This window comes from Cryptomeria japonica, chromosome 3 (assembly GCF_030272615.1).
Source record: "Cryptomeria japonica chromosome 3, Sugi_1.0, whole genome shotgun sequence".
Taxonomy (NCBI): domain Eukaryota; kingdom Viridiplantae; phylum Streptophyta; class Pinopsida; order Cupressales; family Cupressaceae; genus Cryptomeria; species Cryptomeria japonica.
In genome coordinates this window covers 551,643,417-551,644,938 of record NC_081407.1, presented here as the reverse complement: position 1 = coordinate 551,644,938, position 1,522 = coordinate 551,643,417, and the positions used below count along the sequence as shown (strand labels likewise).

Below are 1,522 nucleotides of genomic sequence, written 5' to 3'. Positions count from 1 at the left end.
CACTCCTCTTCCAGTTCCATGAATGTGTTGCCTACCGCATTGGCATCTAGTTCCCTAACAAAACCATCCATTTTCTTGATACATGCCTCCTTGGAAGGAAGAGTATCCACTAACAGGCAAAGAATGGTCTCGTAGATGAAACTGTCGCACAAATGCCTGTCTCCACTGAGTGCCTCCATGACAATCACAACGATTGTTGCCTGCCCTTCGACATCAATGTCAAACAGGCGATCACATTGCTCTACCAAAGTCTCCTCTCGACACATACAACTCATCCCGAAGTGATGCACCATGATTCAAATAAGAAGAGACTTCATCAAAAAACTAAACCAGTCTTTGCAAAATACTAATTCGGATACAGCCCTGCTATCCTCCATACTTCCTAAAATAGTCAGTCAGGAAACAAATTCGAGGTTTCTGCCCAAACAAATCCTAGCAAATTTGCCTCTGCGGTCTAAGAAAAGAAAGGTGATCATCGTAATATGTACTTGTCATCCCACACCACATGAAGAGACCCTCAAACTCAGCTATTATCCCAAACACGCAAGGCCTAGGACTTAAGTCTACCCTATCCTTGCCCTAGGGATTGATGATTTCTCTCGGATCAAAATCTGCAACAAAGCATCCGGAATCTCATCTGCCGCAGACAACTGTTTGGGACATGTACTATTTATTCCCATGTTGGCCAGGTAGTCTGCAGCCGCATTACCTTCTCGGTATGAGTGAATAAAAGAACAGTTAGAGATGTGACCTATAAGATGTTGGATCCTCAGGATCCAACAATTTAGTTTCCAATCCGTGAATTGTTGATTAGATATACCATTGAGTATAACCTGCGAGTCACCTTCAATCAAAACCTTGTGAACCCCCTTCTCTACACACCATTCAAGGCCTGCCTCAAGAGCAGTTACTTCGGCAATGTTGTTAGTCGATACTCCTATCGGGCCAAATTTTGCCCCCAGCATATCACTAGACTCATCTCGAATAATTGCACCATATCCAGACACACCTGGATTCCCTCTGCAAGTCCCATCGAAGTTCATCTTCAAAAACTCAGGAGGAGGAGGACTCCACTTAATATTTTTTCTACAAGATTTCGAATCAGAGAATTTATAGTCACTGCACATCGGCAGTGACCAAATATTTTCCATCACCATATCCCATTTTGTATATGATTTAAAAGTTCAACCAAGGGATTTGACTTTAACCACTTCTTCAATGGCGTGTTTGATTTTTGAAATGAGAACGTCAACTTCCAAAGCCTCTTCATTAAAAATTTGGTGGTTTCTCTCCTTCCAAAGATGCCAAATCAACATAGATGGACTCACAACCTAGAGAATGCCCCATTTGGAATACTTTGCCAAATTTGGCCAAGAACAGAGGAAGTCTTTTAACGACTGATTCCTGACCATATGACATTGCAAGCAATCAAGGAGCCAGTCCCAACACCGCTTTGCATAAGGGCGCCAAAAAAGTAGATGCTCGACCGTCTCACTATCCTCCTTACATAACGTACATACAC

General features: G+C 42.6%; 1 protein-coding gene across 1 annotated transcript; it reads right to left on the bottom strand.

The window, feature by feature from the left end:
• Window positions 1-563: 563 nt before the first annotated feature.
• Window positions 564-1,157, bottom strand: LOC131029867 (uncharacterized). The gene has a single exon (XM_057960522.1). The coding sequence runs from the start codon at window positions 1,155-1,157 to the stop codon at window positions 564-566; it is 594 nt and encodes a 197-aa protein (XP_057816505.1).
• Window positions 1,158-1,522: the final 365 nt, after the last annotated feature.

What these genes read in the sequence shown, in the direction of transcription:
- LOC131029867 (XM_057960522.1), bottom strand. Translation starts at nt 1,157, where the DNA reads ATGGTGATGGAAAATATTTGGTCACTGCCGATGTGCAGTGACTATAAA.